Source organism: Talpa occidentalis, unplaced genomic scaffold, assembly GCF_014898055.3.
Source record: "Talpa occidentalis isolate TD23 unplaced genomic scaffold, MPIMG_talOcc4v2.1 talOcc4.2, whole genome shotgun sequence".
Lineage (NCBI taxonomy): Eukaryota > Metazoa > Chordata > Mammalia > Eulipotyphla > Talpidae > Talpa > Talpa occidentalis.
In genome coordinates, this window is record NW_023602073.1 from 111,744,760 (window position 1) to 111,768,428 (window position 23,669).

The window sequence follows — 23,669 nt, forward strand, 5'->3', positions numbered from 1 at the left end:
CATTAAACTATTTTAAGAAAATTCTGCTCACAACTTCACTTCCTTGGTGTCCCATAACACTTTGTATCTCTGATGGCACCTAGGGCAATCTGACAATCCTGTAGTTAACTCCCTTTATCTATCCGCCCTAGGGGGCTACAGCAGGCCTAAAACCCAAGACCACTTAGTAGTGCACTTTTTTTGTTTGTTTGTTTGCGCGGTGGGCGCTAAACGGAAATGTGTCCTTAATTTGGCTATGGGGTGTGGGTGGGGCTAAGACTAAGTATCAGTGCTCACAGATAATTAAGAATTTTTTTTTTTTGGTTAATATAAACGCCTCACGAATTTGCTTGTCATCCTTGCCCAGAGGCCATGTTAATCTCCGTATTGTTCCAACTTTAGTATATGTGCTGCCGAAGCGAACACTGAAGAATTTCTTCCAAGAAACGTCCAGATGTTGAACAGGTCTCTCCAGTCCCTTCCACAGTGGTTTCCTTGCTCACGCTACACCGTTGTGCCCTCTCTCTTGCCAGTGCTCTCCTCCCGCCGGGGCTGGGATCTGAGGAATCCCTAAGTCGCCGAACCTCTCCCGCCCATCCCAGGACCTCTTAGCTGCTCTCGGGAAGAACAAGGAGACCCAAGGGGTGGGTCTCCACGTGGGCACGGGAGCAGCCATCTCGCATTCTGGCAGAATGGTTTGCGAGGCTAGAAAAGCCCCAGCAAGCCCGGCCCGCCGAGCTGCTGCCCGTACTTAAGATGGCGGCGGCGGCTGGGCGTGGCTTGCGCCTGGGCCTCGCGAGGAGGTGGGGGATCATGGCGGCGGCCGCGGAGCAGAGTCGGGAGGACGAGGAAGGGGAGGTAGAGGAGGCAGTGCGTGCTAACCCACAGAGTGGTGCGGCGGTGGCGTTGATGGCCGAGCCGCCTGTGTGTGGGGAAGAGAACCCGGGATGCGGCGGGCAGGCGGGCGGGCCGGAAGGAGGGCCCGCGGACGCCTCACGCGAGTCGGGCGCGCGGAGCCGGGGGAGCGGGAGCCTCAGCCTTCATTGCCAGACGGTAGCGAGAACGGGGAAAGAGGGGAAGTCACCGTTGGTGATGTCGCTGGCTTCCTTCTCTTGAAAGTAGGGCCCAGTTTCCACAACGGTGGGTTCAATGCAATGGGGATTTTTCGCTTGTCTTAATTACCTCTTCCTGTTATACCTCCTTTCTTCTTCCAGGAGCAGTTGGTTCTGGTGGAATTGTCAGGAATTATTGATTCAGATTTTCTTTCAAAATGTGAAAATAAATGCAAGATTTTGGTGAGTCTTCTAGAATTATTGGGGCATTGTTGCAGTTTTTCTTTAATACAGGAATGAAGGGGACATAGCTACTCCCAAAGATAGGAATCTTCCTCATTACAAAGCAGCGAACGCTTAAGGATCTTCACAGCCAAGAGGACTGTGGGAGTACAAGGGAGAAAATGCCTAACTCTGCTTTAGTATCTGAGTGGCTGCTCACTGGAGAGAAATAGAGATTTTGATATGGAACAATATGGCATGTTTTGAAGAAAGAAAAATACACTGAAAGTGGGAGTGGAAGCGAAACACAAATTGAAGAGTGGAAAATAAGATGTGCACACTGAGGTTAAACTGTGGAGAAGGCAGGAAAGATAACTGGTAACTCCAGAGCCCTCACTCTGCTTTTGATTTTAACTATGGTATCATGAGTTACCACCCGATTGATCACTTTAAACTATTAGAGCTGTTGTTGACAAAATGTCTAGTTCTTGTCTTAAAAAGAAGAGGATATTAATTGCAATAAATAGACCGTGGTAGTGGGGTAAGAATTAAGTAGTCTTCAGGTTATAGTGGCTGTGATCAGAGCAGTTTTGGCTTACCTTGTAATTGCTAGAAAGCTGCTTATAGAGGTTCCCCAGTTTTGGAGAGGAAACCCCTTGGTACAAGGTTACATAGTGAAGACTTTTTCTAATGACTTTTTAATGAGCCTACATTCTGTTGTAGGGTATTGACACTGAGAGGCCTATTCTGCAAGTGGACAGCTATGTCTTTGCTGGGGAATATGAAGGTAGGATGTCAGATAGATGAAACTCCTTTTAAAATATGATTCTCAGGGGCCTCCCTGGTGGTGCAAGGTGTTAGTACTATGAAGCAATCCGCAGCCTCTGCAGCACCAGTTTGATCCCCTGCCAGGGAGGTGACCCACATGACGCAGCAGACCTCTTCTGATTCTCCCGCTGTTTTTCAGTAGATCTTCCTGTTCTGTTCCTCACTCTGTCTCTGGTGAATCCTCTCACCCCCTCCCTTGCACTTCTGGCCTGTACACCAGTTCTTGTATGCATAAATAAATACATCTTAAAAAAAGAAAAAAGGGCCTCCCTGGTGGTGAAGGGGTTAAGACACAACCTATGAAGCTGTCCACAGCCTCTGCAGCAAGAGTTCGACCCCGGCTGGCCATGGAGCAACCCACATGGTGCAGCAGACCTCTCCTGACTTGCCTGCTGCTCCCTTCTGCAGTGTACTTAGGTCAGTCTGCCTGTTCTGCTCCCCACTCTGTCTCTGATGAATCCACTCACCCCCCCCCCCACACCTCTGGCCTGTACCCCATCTCTTGTATGCATAAATAAATTTTTTTTTAAGATTTATTTATTTATTTATGGAAGCACTGGGTATAGTCAGAAGTGAGGGAGGGTGAGAAGATTCACCAGAGCCAGAGCGGGGAACAGAACAGGCAGACTGATGAAGTACACTGCTGAGGGGAATAGCGGGCAGCAGGAGAGGTCTGCACACCAGGTGGGACCCTCGCCCGGTGGCCAGGGATCGAACCAGCGCTGCAGAGGCTGTGGGCAGTTTTGCAACCCAGCTCTCAACCGCGCCACTGGGGAGACCCATAAATAAATAAATCTTTAAAAAAAGTAAAAATTAAAAAAAAATACGATTCTCAGAGAAAGTAGCTCAGTCTTCTGAACAAGGTGACTTCACATTTTCTTGCAGACACTCTTGGGACCTGTGTTATATTTGAAGAAAATGTTGAACATGGTGAGTGATTGCTTTACTAAACCAACTCTTTTTACTATGAAATATTTCAAACATACATGTACAGTGACTATTAAGCATCTCATGTACTCATTGTCTAGGTTTATCAAATCCTACCATCTGTCAGATATCTAAAAAACATTCCAGATACATTTGAAGTTCTTTGTATATCCCACTCCAAACTTAATTCTCTTCTTTGTATCTTTAGGGGTAGTCACTCTCCTGAATTTAGTGTTTTTTCCCCTTGTTCCTGATTTTATATTACATGTGTATGTTTCCACAAACAATAACAATTTTTGTATATTTTCAGGCTTAGAGATGTTTTGAGATTTGTACATGTTGATATAATTCTAGCTTATTTTCCCTGTTACTTAGTATTCCAGTTGTGACTGTACTACATTTTATTATCCACTAATAATGGACAAGTTCATTGCTTTCACGTTTACCAATAATTATTATGAACTAATGATTTTTACTGAGTGCCTTATGTATGTCTGGCACTGTTCTAAATGTTACATGTACTAACTTAATATCCTCACCACAACGCTTTTAGAGAGATACCATTATTTTTTTATATTTGAAGAAACTGAAGCACAGAGAGGTGAACAGTAGTAACACTCTCGAGGTCATACATTAGGTAAGTGGGCAGAGCAAGGATTTGAACCTTTGGTGGTAGCCCCAGAACCCTTATTAACTCTTAATTATGCTTAATTATGCTTATTAACTCACTACAAAAATGCTACCCTGAATAATTTTATGTGTTTTATGCATATATGTAAAAATGTCTCTAATGTTATACACTTAGACATGGAATTGCTAGATTGTGAGTGTATGGGTCTTCAACTTTACCACTAGGTTGGATTACTAGCCGTATGATTTACCAATTTTGGCCAAATAGCCACATTTTCATGTAGTTCAAATTAGATATCTCTGTGTTGCTTTCTCAAGTGTGATATCGGTTACATTTAAAGTACCAGTGTATGGAAGTCTACAGCATGCTTCGCATCCTTAGCTTAGAGACACATCTTCTCTCTCACCTCTGCGTATATTTTTTATAAAGCTGTAATCCTAGGCAGCAGATTGGTAGTTACCTATGCAGCCTCCTTTCATGATTGGGAATGTGTCCACTCTTGGCTTCAAGTAATAAGTCTGACTTTGGTCCTTCATTTTGAGTGGTAGAATTTTAGACCTTGTTACCATATAAGGCCAAATTTTTGTCCCTAGTTTTCTACTTCAGTGCTAGAGCCTGTAGGCCCATAGTTTTAATCTCATTCATAGCTTTGTATTTCTGTCTCTTGGAGATGTTTATTGTTTTTGAATCTGGTTGTGCCTTTAGTTGTTAAGATTTTTATTTGTCTTTCATTGTGCTTAAAACAAGAGTGGTGAGTTCAGTCTTGAATTTACACTGACAGAAAGTAGCTTAATTTAACTGCCTAAGGTAGAATTATTGAGATTTAACATGATTATTTCATAAAATTAAGCAGCATAATAATTGAGTTCATTTTATGTTCTAGTGGATGCAGAAGGCAATAATAAAACAGTGCTAAAATATAAATGTCATACAATGAAGAAGCTCAGCATGACAAGAACTCTACTGACAGAGAAGAAGGAAGGAGAAGAAAATATAGGTTAGTTCACTCAAATTCTCTAAGAAAAATAGGTGATTTAACATTAGCTTTTACAATAACATATTGCTGCCAGCACATTCCATTACTTTGCAGTAATAATTTTTTTTTTTTTAAAGATTTATTTATTTATTTATTTATTCGTACAAGCACTGGGTACAGTCAGAAGTGCAGGACGGTGAGAGAATTCACCAGGGCCAGAGTGGGGAGCAGAACAGGCAGAGTGATGAAATACACTGCTGAGGGGAGCAGCAGGCACGACAGGAGAGGTCTGTACGCCATGTGGGACCCTCACTGGCAGCCGGGGATCGAACTGGCACTGCAGAGGCTGCAGATAGCTTCGCAGCCCAGCGCTCAACCGCTGCGCCACCAGGAGAGGCCCTGCAGTAATAATTTTTTTTTAAAGATGTATTTTATTTAGGCATACTAGAACTGGGGTGTAGGCTAGAGGTGTTGGGGGGGGGGGTCGGTGAGAGGATTCACCAGTGACAGAGTGGGGAAGCAGAACAGGCGGATCCACTGAAATACACTGCTGAGGGGAGCGGCGTGTGAGACAGGAGAGGTCTGCTGCGCCATGTGGGTTAGCTCCCTGGCCTGGGATCAAACTCATGCCGCAGTGGCTGGCCATAGCTTGATAGCACTGAGACTTTAACCCCTGCGCCACCAGGAAGGCCCCTGGTGGGGGTAGTAATAATGATATGTAATGTTAAATACATTTAGATTGAAGGTGCTCCATGGAACATACCAAACAGATTTAAAAATTATTTGAACTCTAATATAGCAGAGGGCACTGGAAACATGCAATCAGAAATCTCTGCCTGCTTTGCATAGGAAATAATTATGGAGTTGGCCAAGAAACCTGGTAAGATTTCCAACCCGTAGGGGATTCAGAAGTCGTTTCTTTTTTTTTCAAATAAGTCCTTTATTAGTGGAGAAGACATAGTGATAGTAGTTCTGGATTTCCAAGCTGTAGCCCCAGATGGTCTCTTGGAAACTTTTGGCAGCTGCAACAACCTTCCTGAGAAGCTTACCACTAAAAAAGCTAGCTGTGAGTTGGTTAAGTGACTCCAGGACCACAGTTGGTACTCCTGAGTCAAGTTCTTAATTAGCGTTCATTTAGCCTTCTCTGGCTGCTGTTCATTACAGACTAGAGACTTTACATCACTGCTTTTTCTATCCATGGCAGGCACATTTGGGGAAATGAACAGATAATCACTTTATGATGTAAAAGTTCGTGCTCAAAGACATATTTGAAACTGTAATAAATATGAACTCAGTTACTTGGGATAGTAACTGAAGTTGTTGACTATTTTAGTGATTTTGATGATATATGTCCTGTAGACATTCTACGGTCTCCTTGTAAGATGGAAATTACATGATTATTTATCAATTACAGGTACCATGTTCTTTTATATTTATATTGGGGTTTTATTTTGACATGTATTCATGGATGAAAATTCTTAAAGAAAAATATGCTTAAGTAACTGAAATTCCCTTTCCATGGTTCTTTCTTAATTTATCCTTCCACCTCTCATCCTTCCCAATTAGGTGGTGTGGAATGGCTGCAAATAAAGGATAATGATTTCTCCTATAGACCCAATATGATTTGTAGCTTTCTGCATGAAAATGAAGATGAAGAAGCTGTAGCTTCAGCATCAGATAAACCTTTAGAATTGGAAGAGCAAGAGATTCAAATGAAAGAGAATTTAAACCTAAGTTCTGAACAAGAGAAACCATCACACTTGGAATTGGAGGATTCTGCTCCTCTTATTCCTGTTCCTTCTCTTGAGATGGAAGGTTCTGTTTTTATGGAATCTCAGGATACTGCCTTAGAAATCACTCCTAGGTGAAATGTTTCTCAAAGCTGTGAACTTTTTATTTTTAGAATTTTTGTATAAAATGATTGTAACTTTGAACTGTTCACTATTGTTTTTTGTCGACTGTATACACATTCCTAATGATTGCTCAACTTAATATACCAGGATCATAAAGGACCAGGTATGAATTGAATTTTTTAAAATATGATTTAAATGACTATAGGTACCCTTTTTTGATGAATTCTTTAACTTAGAAGCTTTGCTAAGGTAAGTGTATATGTTTTCTATTGCAGTCATCACAAATTACCACAGACTTAGTGACATAAACAACACAAGTGTATATTTTTACAGTTTTGCAGGTCAGCCATCTGACATGGGTTTCACTTGATTTGAAATCAGGGTGTTGGCAGGACTTTGTTCTTTTCTGGAGGCTGGGAGTGGAATGGGGGACTTTATTTCTTTGTTCATTTAGTTGTGGCAGAATTAAATTTCTTAAAATTGAAGGATCAAGGTCCCATTTCCTTGCTGTCAACTCAGCGTCTAACAGCTATCCACATTCCTTGACTCATGATTCCCTTCTCTTCAAAGCCATTAATAGTCAAACCCTCTTTTTGAGCCTTTTCAGCTATTTCCATTATCCTAGGTCTGACCAGCCCTCTGCCTTCCACTTTTAAAGGTCCATTTGATTACAGTGGCCCCATGTGGATGATCTCTTTATTTAAGATCTGTAAACTTAATTCCATCTGCAGAGTTCCTTTTGCTATGTAATTTATCATAAACAGACATAAAACTGATTATTAGAGCATGAAATCTTTGGAGGACCATTTTCTAGTCTAGACATTGAGTATTATATCTAGAAATAGAGAAAGAATTTAGAAGTGCTTAAGGATAAGGATACTGTTCTTTTGATATTCCAACTTTAATTCCACTTATTTTCCAGTTGAGAAAAACTGGATTTAAGTTTGTTAGTAACAGTCATCCTATTATGGCATTACCTTAGATCTAGTCTAGTTTGTATTTTTTTTACTAAATTATTCACAAACTTTAATACTTTGTTATAGGGTGAACTATATGGGCAGTATTTGTTTGTGTTTGAGTGCTATTGCACTTTCATATGGTTTAACCTGGTACAATGAGGTTTAAAATCCACCTCATTGTATCTCACAACTGTTAGAGATATAACTGTTGTGACAAATTAGAGAACTAACATTCTAAGATGAACAATTTTTCTCTTCACTAAGTCTTGTAACTTTTAGTTGGAAAATAGCTTTTGCTGACTAATAGTATTTCCAAATCATAAGTACATACATATCCCAATTTTTATATCACTTTTTTAGTCTCAGCTTTTGATTATTAAAAAGCTTATTTTCCCCATAATATGTATGTGTAGGAGAGACTGCTAGCACCTGACCCACTCACTGTTCTTCCTTTTTTTCTTTGTAACAGAATCCCAGAATTTATTCAGGTTAGCTATGAGCCCTTCTTTCCTTGCATACATATGTGACTGTCTACTAAATTCTAGCCAGTTACACGGAATTATAAGTGTAACACTTTGGATGCTTCTAGGAAGTTTCCTTAAACTTTAAGGCTTAAAGGGAAATGGTCTAGTTCCTTTTCTCTTTCTTCCTGCTAGAACATGGATGTGGTGGCTAGAGCCCCAGCAGGCTTCTTAGACAATAAAATAGCCTTGGAAATAAAAACCATGAGAGGCAGAGAAATAAGATAAGGAAGATTAGATTCTGATATTGAATGTTTCCTTGGGCTACTGTACATACAGTTAATAAAATGTCAGGTGTAATACCAGGCAATGTTATGATTAGAAATTACCCTTTATTGGTAAACAATCTGGATGAGGAATTATAAATGCCTACTGAAAAACACAACCTTTGGGCTTGAGTGCTGTGTGTCTTATTGCAAAGATCTCTGGAAGCTGCACTCACAGGCTGTTTCAGGAGATACTGGTTTTCAGGTGCATGAAGCTGTTAAGCTAGCATGGCTTCTGCATCTTCCCTGATGATCTTACTCCCTTACCCCTGCACTGATACTTGGGAGGCTGGAGTAGAGACTTCGACTCAAATAAGCTTTGGGCTGCTGTGCTCTTTCTTGTAAAGATAAATGAGACTAGTGCCAGGTTGGGTCCCACAAGGCATATTGGGTCCTGTGAATGTGGATATCATTCCAAACCTGTGACTACTGCTGCTGTTCAGGCATATGAGGCATTGCCACTGCCCACTTCTATGTGAGAGGAATAACTTCTCTCATTTTAAGTCACTCTGTAATAGCCACACAATCCTAACTGATACATATGCATTTTAGAAAACATGAAAAATAGAAGAGTATAGAGTGGAAGATTCTTGAAATTTGTAATTTTGCAAATAAAAACTGACTTAATGTGTTGAAGGGGAAAATAAAGTCATAAATTCTGAAGAGACCATGATAGGTTTTATTTTTTATTTTTTTAGAATTAGTTGTAAATTTTTTTTTTTTTAAGATTTATTTATTTATACAAGCACTGGGTACAGTCAGAAGCGCGGGAGGTGAGAGAATTCACCAGAGCCAGAGCGGAGAGCAGAACAGGCAGACTGACGAAGCACACTGCTGAGGGGAGCAGCGGGCGGAAGGAGAGGTCTGTCGCGCCATGTGGGACCCACCGCCTGGGATGGAACGGGCGCTGCAGAAGCTGCGGGTAGCTTCGCGGGCCAGCGCTCAACCACTGCGCCACCGGGGAGGCCCCAGGATGGATTTTAATTTGTTACCTATATCTGTGTTTGGAATTTAGTAAAATCAAATCTTATGTTCCAACTACACACTCTTTTTATAAGACTAGAACTTCTTCTATGAATTTCTCTACCATTGATCTTACTTACTAGCCAGAATTACTTGCAAACTAATCTTAGAACTAGTCTCTCTTGTAGCTGTTACACTACTACTTCCAACTCTAAATTCAGTGGGTAATATTTTTTTTTCTTTTTTTTTTAAGATTTATTATTTATTTGTTTGTTTGTTTATACAAGCACTGGGTACAGTCAGAAGCGCGGGAGGGTGAGAGAATTCACCGAGCCAGAGCGGGGAGCAGAGCAGGCAGAAGGACTAAAGTACACTACAGAGGGGAGCAGCGGGCGGCAGGAGAGGTCTGTGCGCCTTTGCAGGACCCTCCTCCGGTGGCAGGGGAGCAGCCGGGGATCGAACCGGCGCTGCAGAGCTGCGGGCAGCCTCGCAACCCAGCGCTCAACCGCTGCCCCACCAGGGAGGCCCTCAGTGGGTAATATTTGTTTACAAATAATGACATTCTCCCTAGAAGGATCAAGTTGTTAAAGTACATTATGGAGAATTGTATATTAAGGCCATTATAGAAATGTTTGAAAATCTACCCATTTGTTCATTATATATTACATAGCTGATGATAGCAGATTGACAGATATAGCCAGCTTGGTGAAACTATTGATAATACGTGTATTTCTATTCACATACATTATAATTTTTTAGACTCTACTGTTTTCATTTCCTTTCATTCCAACAATTTATATAAACTTATATAAAACCTAATGCATCAGGTTTATATTTCCTTCCAGAAATGTTTTCACTGATTCTGGAAATACTTTGCTGTCTTTAATAATGTCCATACTTATTTTCTTGTGAAATAAGAAAATCTTGTTTATTATCTATGCTGCCAAAGCAAACACAAGAAGAACACTTAATTCAGTACAGAGTTAATATACACCTTTGTTAGTTACAATATGTACTAAATCAACATCTAGTATTCTGTTTCTTAAAAAAACTTTTTTTGTTTAACATGGAGGGGTATTATGCTATTTTGCATCTAGATTTAATGTAGCCATACCTGTATATTATTAATAAGAATGTCAAGGTAACAGATCCCACTTTTCTCAGATCCAAAGTAATATTTCTTTCACTATCATGACTTTTTTTTTAATATCCAAAATGGCAGGTTTATTATAAAAAGGGAGAGAAGAATAAAGGACACTTGCATAGACACAAGCATGCAGAAAGATCTGCTCTGAAAAAGACAAGTTTGATAAGAGGCCTGCAATGTCACAGGTGGGCAGCCTTAGAAGAAGAGCTGCCTCTGTCCCTTTGCAAGGGGAGGCCAGTAGAGTGAAGTGCCCGCAGAGTCACAGGTGGGCAGGAGGGCTGCTACCACTATCATGTCTTAAACTCTTTATTTTCCTCATATTCCATGCTCCCATTTGGTGATTATATTCATTTCCTATCACTGCTGTAACAAATTGCCATAAACTCAGTGCCTTAAAACACCATAAATTTATTTAAGTATTTCCTCTTTTGCTGCAAATGGGGTAGTTCAGTCTAAAGCTTTGTTTTGGATAATTTTCTATACATAAAATAATTTTATAAATTCTTCAAGAAATCATGCCAAGATCCAATTCATTAAGACATCTGAGTGATAAAACATTTCTGATACAAGTCTTTCTTCAAGTCCTTTTTTCTGTATGTTTAATGATTATGTATCTAAAACCATAACCAAATAGATAGTTCAGCAATGTAATTATTATTACTAGTCTTAGTGCTTGAAAAGTTCCAAGTAATGTGAACACATTAATTCTATGAATCTGGCAACATTAGTAATAATACAATATTTTACATCACTGTAGTAACTTTAATCCAGTCCTTTCTCTAGTTCAGTTCCCACAGCTATAAAATCATAAGAGCTCAGAAAATCAACAGTTGTTTATATGTTTAAGGCAAACTAATTTGGAAGTATTATCTGACCTGAACTGATAAAAAGTTTCTTACACTCTGTTTTTTTTTTTTTGCTACAAAATTACTGATGCATAAATAATTACTTTTGATTATAAGGTATTGCCCCAAATTGCACTAATTAACAGTACCCAATATTTATATCAAATTACTTTTTACAAATCTGAAAATATCTTAATTCCAACATACCACTAGCCATAAGTGTTTCAGCTACATTGTAGACATCTGTTTTTACTTTCATTTTTTAAAAATTTATTTATTTATACAAGAGCTGGGGTACAGTCAGAGGTGCAGAAGAGTGAGAGAATTCATTTACCAGAGACAGAGCAGGGAGCAGAACAGGCAGATGGACTGAAGACACTGCTGAGGGGAGCAGCAGGCGAGACAGGAGAGGTCTGCCGTGCCATGTGGGTTTCTCCCCGGCCAGCTGGGAATTGAACCTGCTCTGCAAAGGCTGCAGATAGCTCCACAGCGTGGCGCTCAACCTGCTGTGCCACTGGGGAGGCCCTGTAGACATTTATTTCCATCTCTAATATCCCTTTGTCCTTTTCTCCCTCCCTGACTCCCTCAATCATAGAAAACTCAATAGGTTTATTAATGTCTACTAGTTCTATTAGTTTTTTTACTTTGTCAAATCAACCATGATGTAAACGTCCAGTATTTGTCTTTGTCGTTCTGATTTGCTTTACTACACATTATTCCCTTGAACGCCCTCCATTTTGTTGTAAGTGGCTGCATTTTATCTCTCCTTGTGACTGAATAGTATTCCATGGTGTGGATATGCCATATCTCAATCCAGTCCTCTAGTGATGGGCATTTAGGCTACTTTCATGCCCTAGCTATTGTAAATAATGCTGCAATAAACACTGTATTACATAGTTTTTTGCATTGATGTTTTTTCCTATTCTTTGGGTAGAATAGGAAATTTTATTGTTGCAGTCTTTTTTTTTTTAAAGATTTATTTATTTGTGCATATGAGAGCTGGGGTGTAGGGCAGAGGTAGTGGGGTGGGGGTGGGGAGTTGAGAGGATTTACCAGAGACAAAGTGGGGAGCAGAACAGGCAGATTGACTGAAATACACTGCTGAGGGGAGCAGTGGGCAAGACAGGAGAGGTTTGCTATGCCATGTGTGTTAGCTCCTTGGATCAAACTCATGCTGCAGTGACTGCAGATAGTGCTGAGACTTAATCCCTTATGCCACCAGGAAGGCCCATATATCCAAACTTTCAATCCATTTGGAATTTTTTGTGTATATATGGTGTTAAGGGTGATCCAACTTCATTCTTTTATGTGTGGCCTTCCATTTTCTCCCCAGCGTCATTTACTAGAAACTCCCCAATAAATTTATTATAGTCCTTGAGGTCAGATTCCAAGATTAAAATTTATGAGAGTAATGTCAAGTTGTTGGTAGGATTGTAATATTTCTGGGCGACTCCAGGGAAGAATATATTTTCTTGTCTTTTCCAGTTCCTAGAGGCTGCTTGCATTTCTTGGCTTAAAGCCCTTTTCTCCAAATTTAAGGTCAGCAGTTTGGTATCTTCAAATCTCTCATCTCAACTTGTCATAATATTTCCTCTGATTTTTACATTCCTGCCTCCTTCTTCAAAAAATCTCTACTTTGATTGACCCCAACCAGGAAATCTAGGATAATCTTCACATGTAAGGTGCTTAACTACATCTGAAAAACCCCTTTCACAGGTAAAGTACCATCCAGTGCTACCACACCCATATACTTTCATGCATATATTGTCCTGGGAAACAAGTGAATTCAGACCTATGATTGCCCCAATACTGTGTGAAGAATGCAACTGGAAGTCCAGGTAGACCAAGGGGGCTAGAGTGCGTTGAGCATAGTATCAGAAAAGAGTGTATAGAGAAAATATCAGATCTGCAGAGTCCTATTGGAAAAAATATTTGTGAAGTATGTATCAGATACAGGTCAGTACTTGTATCTAGAATGTATAAGGGATTATTATAACTCAACAATAATGGAGCCCAAAAGTGGGGGGGCTTCCCCTGTGGCACAGTGGGTTGAGCGCAGTGCTGTGAAGCTGTCCGCAGCCTCTGCAGTGAGGATTTGATCCCCTCTGGCCAGCGAGAATCCCACATGGTGCAGCAGACTTCTGTCGTGCCCGCTACTCCCCTCAGCAGTGTATTTCATCAGTCTGCCTGTTCTCCCCTCTCTGGTGAATCCTCTCACCCTCCCGCGCCTCTGGCCTGTACCCCAGCTCTTGTATAAAAATAAATAAATATTAAAAAAAAATAAAAGTGGGTAAAGGACTTGAATAGAGATTTTCCTAAAGAAAGTATAGTCAATCAGAGCCTCTGGTGGCATAAGGGTGAAGACGCAACCTATGAAGCTATCTGCAGCGACTGCAGCATGAGTTGGATCCCCAGCCAGGGAGCTACCCACATGGCACAGCAGATCTCTCCTGGCTTACCCGCTGCTCCCCTCAGCAGTGTATTTCAGTCATTCTGCCTGCTCCCCACTCTGTCTCTGGTGGATCCTTTCACCCCCCCCACCTCTGGCCTGTACCCCAGTTCTTTTCTTTTTTAAAGATTTATTTATTCATGCATATAAGAACCAGGGTATAGGCCAGATGTGTGGGAGGGTATACCCCAGTTCTTGTATAAGTAAATCTTTAAAAAAAAGATATTCAACATCATTTGCCATCAGGGTAATGCAAATGAAAACCACAATGAGATACCACACTCACTAAAATAACTTAATAAAAAAGTATGGATAGGGCAAATTTAGGTGAGAAATGGAGAATTGGAATCTGTGGTTAATAAAGTCTGTAAATGTGTTACCTTTCAAAACAACCCAAATGCCCAAAAATAGATGACTGGATCAAGATGTGGTACATAAACATGATGGAATGTTAGTCAGCAATCAAAAAAGATAAATTCATGCAATTGGCAGCAACATGGATGGAGCTGGACGGGAGCATGCTCAGTGAAATAAGACAGAAAGAAAAAGAAAAATACCAGATGGTCTCACTCATAGCAGGAATTTAGAAAATCTAAATAAGGGACCAGGAAAAAGACTATAGTAAAGTAAAAATCAAAATCAACAAGCAACTATAAACCAGAGACACAAGTGGGGGGGGGAGGAACAGGATCAACACAAGGGGGGTGGGACTTATATGGGGACCATAACCAAGATGAAAATGCATACATTGTGCAAAAATGAAAAATGATGTAAAAAATATATAAAATAAATCAATTAAAAATTAAGAATTAAAAAAATGGTGTTACCTTTCAATGACAAAAGGGAATTTGCTATATGATTAAGTTAAGGATCTTGAGATGGATTATTTTGGATTATACACGTGGGCTACATTAATCATAAGGATATTATAAAAGGGAGTCAGGAGTGTCAGACAGAAAAAGATGTGACAATGAAAGCAGAGGTTCAGTCGATGCCGATTGAAGATGGAGGAGTATCAGGAATGTAGATAGCTTCTAGAAGCTGGAAAAGGCAAATTAACAGTGTCCCCTGGAGCTTCCAGGTGGAATGCAGCCTAACCAACACCTTAACTTTAAACAGTAAAACTAATTTCAGACTTCTAGAATAGTAAATTAATACATTTCTGTTATTTTATGCCAGTTAATTTGTGGTGATTTAGTATAGTAGCAACAGAAGCCAACATCAAACCCTGTAACACTGCCGATGGAAATATATAGCGGTGCAGTCAGAAAATAATTTGGCAGTTCCTAAAAATGTTAAACAGAGTTACCATAAGCTCCAGCACTGTACTGTTAGCGATTCGAAAAAAATCTAGGGCCTCCCTGGTGGCCTAAGGGGTTAAGTCTCAGCACTATGAGGCTATCTGCAGCCACTGCAGCATGAGTTCGATCCCCAGACAGGGACGTAACCCACATGGCACGGCAGACATCGCCTGTCTTGCCCCCTGCTCCCCTCAGCAGTGTATATCAGTCAGTCCGCCTATTCTGTTCTCCACTCTGTCTCTGGAGAATCCTGTCTCATCCCCCCCCACCTCTGGCCTGTACCCCAGTTCCTGTATGCATAAATAAATAAATCTTTTGTAAAAATTCACATTGATATTTTCAGTGAGTATGTGAGTACCAACCATGCCATCAACCTTTTTAGCATCGTGGAGAACTCACAGAATAACAACAGGTTCGTGAATATCTGACACCCAGACGTATCCAAAATCTGCTAGAAGTGCTGTTGCTTAGTGTTAATTTCCGAGAAAGAGTCAGGGCACAAACCGGTTACCAAGGAAACGGCACAACTCCATCCAAAATGGCCGCTAGCGCGTCAGGCGTGAGCGGTGGGGCGGGCCCCAAGAAGTGACGTCACACGCAAGTTCCGGTTCCTCCAGCTCGGGAGCGGGTCCTATCCCGGGTGAGCGCGAGCTGCACGTGCGTTAACGTGGTTCGCCAGCGACAGCGATGGACGCTTTGGACCGGGTAGTGTAAGTCCGCTGGGTCTCTGCAGTCGGGAACACTGAGGCGAGGGAGGCCTGTGTCACGAAGAAGCGCTAGGCTCGAGCTTCTACCTCCCGCTCTGCCTCACACCCCCTGAGGGTCGGCCCGGGTGGGGCGGATCCATCCTTCAGTCTGGGGCTCCCTCCAGTACCGCGGCGGGGAGAAGGGGTGTGGAATCCCACTAGTGGGAGCCGCGGGGTGGAGGTGGATCGGAGAGGGTCACCGCTTTTATTCTAACCAAGCCCTTCCGCAGACGTGCGAGGGCGGCGGTAGAGTGAGGGGTTACGTGCCCAAGCCTCGGAATGTGACAGATCTAGGTGACAATCGGGCGCTTCCACTTTAAGCCTGAGCTTACTTTGCAAAACAGATTTCTTAAAAGTGGTTCTTCACAAACTGTGAGGATTATTTGCGAGAATGTATTTTACGACTTTTCTACAGCACGTAGAAATGCTCATTAGCAGCTGCTTTTTCACCCAACCTTGGTACTCTTCTCTGAGTTATCCTGGAGTAATGTCGGTTTTCAGCTGATTCAGAAAATATTTGTTGACCTCCTACATTTCTGCTATGAACCATTTGCAGTGGGTTTTATTTTGTTTCCGATTTATCTGGGGTAATGTGTAATCAAAATAACACATTCTTCATTTAGTCATTAATTCATAGATTTTTGTGCATTTGCTATGTATATACATATATATTCCCCTAGCTGTGGAAACTACAAAGATGAGTAAGACTAGTTTGTAGTTTGGAGGACAAACAACTAAAAAACATAAGTGGTGTTGGTTGTATTTGTTGCTAGTTAGTGAGAAGAAGAGCATCTCATGGAATAAAGAGCATCTACCACTTTTATTGCTATATAAAAACACTAAATCTCTTGATTTGATTTAATAAATGTGTGTCAACTAGTAAATGATTAGAAGTTTTAAATTAGCTTGGCAAATGATCTGAAGGAAAATTGGCATGCCTTTTTTGTGTTAGGACCCATTCTGACTGCTTTAAGTTTGAAGGAAAAATAATGGACTAAAAATAGCAACAATATTCACTTGAGCTATTTTTTTTAAATAAGGATTTAGGAAGAAAGCAGTAATAAAAGAATTCTGGGAATATAAAAATGAAAACCTTTATTTAAAAAACCAAGAAACTAATAAAATTGACACTTTTATAGCGATGACTAAGTATCTTACTACAATCTCCTTGCAAAGAGAGTGTTGATTAGTGGTGAAATCCTAACTGAAAATGTTATATAATATCTATTGGCTTTTAAGTATTTGCACTTTAGTCAAAATATGGTTTTGTAATATGAAGAAATGTTTTAAGTTATGAATTGTGATTTTTCTGAACAGAAAGCCCAAGACCAAAAGAGCAAAGAGATTTCTTGAGAAGAGAGAGCCGAAGCTCAGTGAAAATATTAAAAATGCCATGTTGATTAAAGGGGGAAATGCAAATTTGACAGTAACCCAAGTGCTTAGAGATGTGGTATGTATATCTACTTGCTTTTTGAATGGTATTGAAATCACTTTAGGACATTTTCACATTGTAGTTTGGGCTGGTGGAGAAATACATAAATACTTAAAGCAACAGTCTTGCTTTAAGAACTGGAACCTTTGGTAACTTGGAGAAGAGTGCCAAGTCACTGACTATTGGTTTATCTTAAAGCAACCATTTCTCTTAGTAAATTTCAACTGATTTTGGTTACTAAAATTTGGGCTACTTAAGGAACACATACAATTTGTATAGTGAAATAACTGCATATTACTTTATATTCCTTCACCAATACCAGTTCTTGTGCTATATGCTGGAGATTAATAGGTTCATAAGACATAGTCTTTTCCTTCAGTGAGCTTAGAGAGAGGTAAAAATTATAACATTGTGTATATAGTGCTGTGTTGGAGGCATGCAAGGATAGGATGGAACAAAATCAGAGAGATGAGAGGGTTCCCAAGGTTGAGGAACAGGCTTGTACATATGGGTATCTACGGGCGTATGATACATTTGGGGAACTACAAGTTGTTAGGGTTGACTAAAGGAGAATGAATTAGATGAAACTAAAAGAATAGGCATGGTTCCGATAGTAACCTGGAGTTTGAGCTTTATTCTGAAAACCCAGTGGAACCATTGAAACTTTTAAGTGAGGGTATGATAATTTTTTTTTAAATCAGCTTGACTAGAGAAGGTTGTGAGTAAATCTTCTCAGCTGGGGCCTGGTCATAGCAATGAAAATGAGAGAGAATAGATGTTGAGGGTAGAAGGATTTGGGTATGAGTAAGAAGTATGATTTACCAGGTTTTTGGCTTGATTGCCTAATGAGTGATAATGCCAATTAGAGAATATTAGGTAGAATAGGTTTGGAGGTAGAAGTGAGGTGTATTCAGGTTAAGACATAATTTGAGTGATGAAGATAAAAACTTTCTCCCCCTACATCTGGAGCTTAGTGGCTAGAGCAATGCCTGGCATATAGTAGGTGCTCAGTAAATGTTTAATCAATGAATGAAAGGTATAGTATGTGGAAATAGCTGGTATTTTTAAGTCTTAAGTAATATTTAAGTCTTAAGTACAGCAGAGTGATTTGTTTAATTAAATCAACTAAATAGTCGCATAGGTTTTTAAACCTGTCTAAACTCCATATGCTTGTTGAACATGATGGTTAATATACCTGTATGAATGTCGAATATGCTCATCCTTTTTTGATACTTGTCGGAATGTCATTGTGTTAATAGGGTACTGCCCCTGTACTGCCAGTATTTTGTCACACAGTGACCTATGTATATAAGTAAGCTTACTTAAATGTTACATTATTAAATAAGCTTAATGGTATTACAGATTATTATAATAGTTAAGACTTATATTGATGACTCTGAGTTATCAAGAAAAGGTATCATGCTGAGATAGGGAAATATTTGGTCAAGAATCATAAGTATGCTTAAGTTTTATTACTTAAAAAGATAGATTTTTAATGGTGAATTTCCTTTGTTCATCAACTCTGATAGTTGAGGAATGGTCACATCACCCCTTCTTTCATTGTTTCCCTCATTCACTCCTTTCTCTAAAGCAAGGTAATGCCTCAGATCTTTGTTATTCCCTTTCATAGAGGAGAGCTGATCATCTATATAATGATTATTAGTCTACAGGTGGGGAAAACATGAAAGGAAGGTTGAATAAAAGGGGTTTTTAAAGGGTTGTGTTTAATTAAAAGCTGGCTGATATTCTGATTATCATCATTATGACTCAGTTCTCTCACATTTAGACAATATTATTTAATCCACCAGTCTCTCCTGATAGTATGTATTCTTTCTTTTTTTTTTGCTCTATGTCTGCTCTCAGGTTGTTTTTGTGGAAAGAACCAAATAGGTAAAGTTTAAAGAAATATAGGAAGTCATTTAAGTTGGATCCACTATTGAAAGAGGACAGAAATCTTTAATTAGGAATGTCCAGTCTGAGTTGGAATATTATGTTTACATTGCAAATTGTGGAAGGTGGTCAGAAGGAATCCAAGAATATATCATACTAAGATCCAGGGACCAGAGTAATTTTGTATAATAACTGTTATAATTAATAATTGTTTTTCTGAAGTTATTTTGTTTTGAAAACTATAAATTATGTTTTACAGTATGCACTGAAGAAACCATATGGCGTTCTATATAAAAAGTAAGTCATGATCTTTTTTTTTTTTTTTTTTTAAAGATTTATTTATTTATTTATTTATTTATACAAGCACTGGGCACAGTCAGAAGTGCGGGAGGGTGAGAGAATTCACCAGAGCCAGAGAGGGGAGCAGAGCAGGCAGAAGGACCGAAGTACACTGCTGAGGGGAGCAGCGGGCGGCAGGAAAGGTCTGCGCGCCATGCGGGACCCTCCTCCAGTGGCCGGGGAGCAACCAGGGATCGAACTGGCACTGCAGAGGCTGCAGGCAGCTTCGCGACCCAGCGGTCAACCGCTGCGCCACCGGGGAGGCCCAAGTCATGATCTTTTACTTTTTATTGTTATAAATAAACAACACTTGACAAACAACTACTTCATGGAAGATTTATAAAAATATTTTTTTAAAAAAACACTACTTACATATAGTTGATAGTAGTTTTTTTTTTTTAAGATTTATTTATTTATGCATACAAGAACTGGGGTACAGGCTAGAGATGCAGGGGGTGAAGGATTCACCAGAGACAGAGTGGAGAACAGAACAGGCAGACTGACTGAAATACACTGCTGAGGGGAGCAGCGGGTAAGACAGGAGAGGTCTGCTGTGCCATGTGGGTTGCTCCCTGGCGGGCTGGGTATCAAACTAGTGCTGCAGAGGCTGCGGATTGCTTCGTAGTGCCGTGTTCAACCCCTTGCACCACCAGGGAGGTCCAGTTGATAGTAGTTTTTAATGAATTTCTTCCCAATCATTTTTACTTTAGTGTTGATTATTCTTTCATAGTTGAAATCAAACCACATATATATATCATTTTGAAATAATTAGACTTACAGAAAAGTTGCAAAAATTCTAGCATTCCCATGCACCTTTTCCCTCAGCTTCTTTTAATGTTATTTCTTGCATAAACATACTATAGTTATCAAAAATAAGAAATTGACATTGGTGCAGTGTTAACCAAATAACAGGCTTGATTTGGTTTCAAGTTTTTCTACTAATACCCTTTTTCTCTTCCAGGATACCACATTGCATTTAGTTATCGTATCTGCTTAGTTTCCTCCAATTTATTACAGTTCTCAAATCTTTCCTTGACACTTTTGATGAACGCTTGTCAATCATTTTGTAAAATATCCCTCAATTTGTATTTGTATTAAGTTTCTCATAACTAGAATGAGGCTATGCATTTTTGGCAAGAGTACCACAAAAATGATATGCTTTTCTTAATAAGTCATGCTAGGGGGTATCTGTGTTTTATATATTAACTACTTGGATGAAGGGATGTCTGCTGGGTTTCTTCATGATGAAGCTACTGTTTTTCCTTTTGCAATTAATGAATATTTAGAGGAGATACTTTGAGACTGCAAAAAAAATCTTTCTCCTCAAACATTTGCTTATTAATTTTAGCATCCATTGATGTATTTTGTCTGTTATAATGATGACTGTAGTTTTCTTTTTCCTCATTCTTTCTACATTTATTAACTGGAATTCTGTAAGGAAAATTCTGTCCTCTATTTGTTTAATGACATATCATTGAGGACTTATGGATATTCTATCCTTTTGGGTAGTAATCTAATGCTATCATTTAGTTTGTTGTATGAATTGTTTTACCTTTAGCCATTGGAAGGAATATATCAGTGACTCCTGTGCCCTTTCAGTGTGTCCCCTTTCTGGTACCACAGGGTGTTCCAGCCTCATCTTGTATTTTTCCTTCCCACACCCCTGGAATCAACCAGTTCTCCGTAGAACCCTGGTTCCATGTACTGGAAATTGATAGTTTGGAAACAAAAATCTAGGCACTAAGTATGCTCAGTTGCTAGTAAAGTATCATTGTTTCTAGTTTCTACAGGAAGAGCTTGACATTGCGTATTATGTACATCAACCCAGACATACGTGAATATCTGTATTTATCTCTGTACTTAAAAACCTTGAGTTCATATTGATACTTCTATAAGATGAGTTTAGACTTGTGGTTCCAATTCCAGCCTTTTTCTTTTCCTTCTTTGTAATTTCTTTATTCTGATAGTAAGAAACCTGGCTTTCATAATTTACAATATATTTACTTATTGAATATTTCTGGTTTCATCATTTCAGAATTTCTATCCTGTAAAAGACAGGTTTACTAATTAGAGTACAGTGGTTTTGGATGAGTTACTTATTAAGGTTATTAAAATTAGGGTTTTTTTTTTTACTATCTTAGGAAAAATATCACAAGACCATTTGAGGATCAGACCTCATTGGTGAGTACAAAAATAGTTTTGATGTAAGAGAGCATAGAAGTGATTATTCAGACTAATTTATGACTTTTTTTAAATTGGAAATCATTCTACATGAGGGAATGATGTAAAATGGAGGGATGTATGATGCTTTTGAGAATTATGTAAAATTTTTTTAATCAGTATTTACTGTTAAAATGCTAAGTATTTTTATGTACATCATTTCATTTAATCTTCAACAGAGTTTATGCCTTTTGGGTACTAAAATTTCATTTCAAGCAAAATCATTTTATAAGCAGTTTTATATAAGTATATATAATATATTCACTGCACACACACACTAACTTCCATAAGGTAATACACATATTTTTTGTACTTCCAAATGTATTGTCTTTATTTTTTATTTATTTTTTTTTTTATAGAGGCATGCTTTATTTATTTGTTTGCTGGTTTGTTTGTTTGTTTTGTTTATACATGCACTGGGTACAGTCAGAAGCGCGGGAGGGCGAGAGAATTCACCAGAGCCAAAGCGGGGAGCAGAGCAGGCAGAAGGACCGAAGCACACTGCTGAGGGGAGCAGCGGGCGGCAGGAGAGGTCTGCGGCCATGTGGGACCCTCCTCTGGTGGCCGGGGAGCAGCCGGGGATCGAACCGGCGCCGCAGAGGTCGCGTGCAGCTTCGCAACCCAGCGCTCAACCGCTGCGCCACCGGGGAGGCCCTGTCTTTATTTTTTTTTGGACATAACATTGGATTATAACATTACATATTTCAGATGGGCATCTTTGAAATTCAAGATATATACGTACTACATTAAGTTTACCACTAAAAGCCCAATTCTATCCTTCACCATATAGTTGACCCCTTTTATCTGATTTACCCACCCTTCCCCTCTAGATAACTTTTTTTATACTTTTCAAAGTATGACTTTCTTACATTTCACTCTGACCAGTATGCATTAGTCACTGTTTAGAAGTAGAAACTTAAAAAATTAAAATTACATTTTAAGTGCATAATTAATGAGTTTTCAAGTTCTCATGAAAGTTTGGGATCTACTTTTATAAAGTAGATTTTATTTAAAAATCTGACATTTTTTGAATATTTTTATTTTAATTTTTTAAAAGATTTATTTATTTGTGCACACAAGAACTGGGGTGTAAGCCAAAGTTGGGGGGTGGGGTGAGAGGATTCACCAGAGAGTGGAAAGCAGAACAGGCAGACTGACTGAAATACACTGCTGAGGGGAGCAGTGGGCGAGACAGGAGAGGTCTGCCTCACCATTTGGGTAGCTCCTGCTGAATTGAACTCATGCTGCAGTGGCTGGCGCTAGCTTGACAGCACTGTCTTTAACCCCTGCGCATCAGAGAGGCCCTTTTTTGGATATTTTTAAAACGGAATACTCCCTAAATTATTGCTAACAATTGTCAGTTCCTTTACTAGAACTAATCAAATTTCTGTTTGAATGTCTTGGCAATCAAAACTAAATTCAAAATGCTAGTGAATAAAATCAGAATGATGAAGTCAACTTTTGTGTGTTTGACACATTTCTTTTTTTATTGAGGTGATGTTAGCATACATCTTTGTTTGTGTCTGAGAAGTGTAGGGACCCCCCCCTGCCCTCTTTCAGGCATTGTCAGAGTGCACCCACTACCAAAACACCAGCTGTCTACTGCCATGGTCCACTGCACTCCCTCTCCGCTTTGTTTTCGCCCTCCCCGCGGCCCCATACTGTTTTATTTCTAAAGAAAATCTTTAGGGAATAAAAGGTTTAAACTATTTAAATTGACCTTAAAAAAATCAGAATGTGATTATGTTCTCTTTATAAAACACCATTGCTTTTTCTTTTAGTTTGTGTATTTAAAAGAGAACTTTTGGAAAAAAAAAAAAGATTTACTTATTTGTTAAAAGATTTATTTATTTATGCATACAAGGACTAAGGTACAGGCCAGAGGTGTAGGGGTGAGAGGATTCACCAGAGACAGAGTGGGGAACAGAACAGGCAGATTGACTGAAATACACTGCTCAGGGGAGCAGCAGGTGAGTCAGGAGAGGTCTGCTGCGCCATGTGGGTCACCTCCCTGGCCAGGGATTGAACTTATGCTCCAGTGGCTGTGGATTGCCTCATAGTTCTGCTTCTTGACCCATTGAGCCACCAGGGAGGCCCTAAAGATTTATTTATTTATGCATGCA

General features: G+C 39.6%; 2 protein-coding genes and 1 non-coding gene across 6 annotated transcripts in view; 2 read left to right on the plus strand and 1 right to left on the minus strand.

Moving 5' to 3' along the window:
* Positions 1 to 301: 301 nt before the first annotated feature.
* On the minus strand, positions 302 to 405 carry LOC119253601 (U6 spliceosomal RNA). The gene has a single exon (XR_005127137.1). It is a non-coding gene; the product is annotated as a U6 spliceosomal RNA (small nuclear RNA).
* A 383-nt stretch (positions 406 to 788) lies between these two features.
* GTF3C6 (general transcription factor IIIC subunit 6) lies at positions 789 to 12,049 on the plus strand. Of its 3 annotated transcripts, none has more exons than XM_037520229.2 (6): positions 789 to 837; positions 1,194 to 1,274; positions 1,977 to 2,040; positions 2,967 to 3,011; positions 4,523 to 4,636; positions 6,182 to 12,049. In XM_037520229.2, the coding sequence occupies exons 1-6, from the start codon at positions 793 to 795 to the stop codon at positions 6,481 to 6,483; spliced, it is 651 nt and encodes a 216-aa protein (XP_037376126.1). In that variant the 5' UTR covers positions 789 to 792; the 3' UTR covers positions 6,484 to 12,049. The 3 variants fall into 3 exon arrangements, with proteins under 3 accessions (XP_037376126.1, XP_037376127.1, XP_054555089.1); XM_037520230.2 differs by lacking the exon at positions 789 to 837 and adding an exon at positions 849 to 903; XM_054699114.1 differs by lacking the exons at positions 789 to 837; positions 1,194 to 1,274; positions 1,977 to 2,040 and adding an exon at positions 2,051 to 2,498.
* Positions 12,050 to 15,532: 3,483 nt separating this feature from the next.
* Positions 15,533 to 23,669, plus strand: part of RPF2 (ribosome production factor 2 homolog) — a 31,875-nt gene continuing 23,738 nt past the window's right edge. Inside the window, exons 1-4 of one of the 2 annotated variants that reach the window (XM_037520231.2) lie at positions 15,533 to 15,629; positions 16,983 to 17,115; positions 19,247 to 19,284; positions 21,468 to 21,507. In XM_037520231.2, the coding sequence (XP_037376128.1) occupies positions 15,607 to 15,629; positions 16,983 to 17,115; positions 19,247 to 19,284; positions 21,468 to 21,507 (234 nt within the window). In that variant the 5' untranslated portion in view covers positions 15,533 to 15,606. The remainder of the gene's footprint in view (positions 15,630 to 16,982; positions 17,116 to 19,246; positions 19,285 to 21,467; positions 21,508 to 23,669) is intronic. The other variant, XM_037520232.2, reaches the window with a different exon arrangement.

Excerpts from the sequence above, each read along its gene's own strand:
- GTF3C6 (XM_037520229.2), top strand. The coding sequence starts at position 793 with ATGGCGGCGGCCGCGGAGCAGAGTCGGGAGGACGAGGAAGGGGAG. Across the intron at positions 3,012-4,522 it reads TGAAGAAAATGTTGAACATG|TGGATGCAGAAGGCAATAAT; the intron begins GTGAGTGATTGC and ends TTTATGTTCTAG. Across the intron at positions 4,637-6,181 it reads GGAAGGAGAAGAAAATATAG|GTGGTGTGGAATGGCTGCAA; the intron begins GTTAGTTCACTC and ends CTTCCCAATTAG.